The following is a 2,201-nucleotide window of genomic DNA, read 5'->3' as shown; positions in this document are numbered from 1 at the left end:
ATGAGCGGCAGGTGACGTTATACACTAAAATCCTACGCAAACGCCAACCCCCACCCACTCGCCATCCCTTTCCATTTCTATATACATCGCCCCAAAAATCCCAAATTCTCAATCTCCAACGCCATGTCTTCCTCCTCCGCCGCCTACGAGGTCGAGGAGTGCCGCGGCGTCCTCCGCGTCTTGAGCGACGGATCCGTTGTCCGCTCCACCAACCCCAGCTTCCCCGTTCCCGTCCACGACGATGGCTCCGTGGACTGGAAGGACGCCCAGTTCGACGCCGCCCACGACCTCCACCTCCGCCTCTACAAGCCTCGCCACCGCCTCCCCTCCGACGGCCCCAAATTCCCCGTCTTCTACTACTTCCACGGCGGCGGCTTCTGCATCGGCTCCCGGACCTGGCCCAACTGCCAGAACTACTGCCTCCGCCTAGCCGCCGAGCTCCGCGCCGTCGTCGTCGCCCCCGACTACCGCCTCGCCCCCGAGCACCGCCTCCCCGCCGCCATCGACGACTGCGCCGCCGCCGTGAAGTGGCTCAGCCGCCAGGCCTCCTCTCCCTACCCCGACCCCTGGCTCGCCGAGGCGGCCGACTTCGGCCGGGTGTTCATCTCCGGCGACTCCGCCGGGGGGAACATCGCTCACCACCTGGCCGTCCGGTTCGGCTCGGCCGCCGGGCGGGCCGAGCTGGAGCCGGTCCGGATCCGCGGGTTTGTTCTCTTGATGCCGTTCTTCGGCGGGACCTGGCGGACGACATCCGAAGCGGAGTGCCCCAAGGACGCGTTCTTGAACCTGGAGCTGAACGACCGGTACTGGAGGCTCTCGCTGCCGCGGGGCGCGACGACGGACCACCCGTTGGTGAACCCGTTCGGGCCGGAGAGCCCGGAACTGCAGCCGGTCGAGTTCGAACCGATGCTGGTGGTGGTCGGGGAGCGGGATCTTCTGAGGGACCGGACCGCCGAGTACGCGAACAGGCTCAAGGAGGGGGGAAAGCCGGTGAAGTTGGCGGAGTTCGAGGGGCAGCAGCACGGGTTCTTCACCATCGACCCGTGGTCCGAGCCGGCCAACGAGTTAATGCGGGTCATCAAGCGGTTCGTGGACGGGAATCGCAGCGGCTCGAATTGAGTCGGTTAGAGTGTGCTCTGTGAACCGGTTTGTGAATGGGGTTGCTGATGCATTAGTTTGAATCGAAATTTACTTTAATTGTTGAAGAAGCAAGCGAGTCCGAGTCTCTGTTTCATGGATGGAATGTAGGAAATAAGATTTATAAAATTTCTTCTATTTCATGTTGAATTAAGGTCTCTTGATTTCTTTTAACATTCAGTATATGCTTTTTTTCTTTTTCTTTTTTCTTTTTTCTTTTTTTTTTTTTTGGGGGGGGGGGGGTCTAAACATTCAGTATATGCAATCAAATAAAAATATTTCTTAATTAACCTTTTTTATTTTTAAAAAATATAAATAAAATTTACTCATTTGAACAACGTGTGTTCGAATATATCTGGACATGCTTGGTACCGAGAGATCTAGGGCTTGCAATCAAAAGTTTTATGATCCAAGGAAATAAATGTTAACCACACGATGGACAAGTTGACAAACTATTTCACAGTCATGTGAATTTATGAAAAGGACTTAAAGAAGCATTTTTTTTCCCCAATTTGGTTGGATGAAGGGGTCTCTCAGATCTATTTTGTATTGACAAAATTTGAATTTTTGGATTAGATAATTTTGTTCTTATAGAAATGCTTAAAGACAAAAACTTAGGCAAATATGACCCAAACACACTAAATGTAAACTTTTTAAAGAAATGATAATTCAAAGCTAATGAATGATTGACAATCCAAATAAAAAATACAAGCAACTGGACATGTTATACAACATAAAGAATATATCGAAACGAAAGAAAACATGTTTTATGATTATCTTTAATCTAAGTGTCAAGTTGGTAAATCTTGCCATTCAAATCCACCCCAATCTTGGTGCTGGGCTACCTAGGTGGTTGTGGAAGATCAGTGTGTTGCTAGTTCAGGACGACGAGGTCGGCCCGAGCTTGCTGCTGGTCTTTGAACTGAGGTAGAAAAGCTTGATGTCGGGTGTTACGCTTGGATGGAGATTCTTGCACAGGAACTAACCTGAAATAGCAAAAATATGGAAGTCTACCTGCTGGAGAGTATCTGGTGGGGGACACTTCGATGCCTAAATCAGCATTG

The 2,201-nt window shown here is 50.9% G+C and overlaps 1 protein-coding gene across 1 annotated transcript; it reads left to right on the top strand.

The window, feature by feature from the left end:
* Nucleotides 1–1,287, top strand: LOC103722585 (strigolactones hydrolase CXE15-like). Its single transcript, XM_008813189.5, has one exon. The coding sequence runs from the start codon at nucleotides 124–126 to the stop codon at nucleotides 1,117–1,119; it is 996 nt and encodes a 331-aa protein (XP_008811411.4). The 5' UTR covers nucleotides 1–123; the 3' UTR covers nucleotides 1,120–1,287.
* Nucleotides 1,288–2,201: the final 914 nt, after the last annotated feature.

Source organism: Phoenix dactylifera, chromosome 1 (genome assembly GCF_051530095.1).
Source record: "Phoenix dactylifera cultivar Ajwa chromosome 1, Ajwa_hap1_PhDact_Kaust_v1.1, whole genome shotgun sequence".
Lineage (NCBI taxonomy): Eukaryota > Viridiplantae > Streptophyta > Magnoliopsida > Arecales > Arecaceae > Phoenix > Phoenix dactylifera.
Note: the sequence above shows the minus strand (reverse complement) of the source record. Positions and strands in the feature narration are given on the sequence as shown.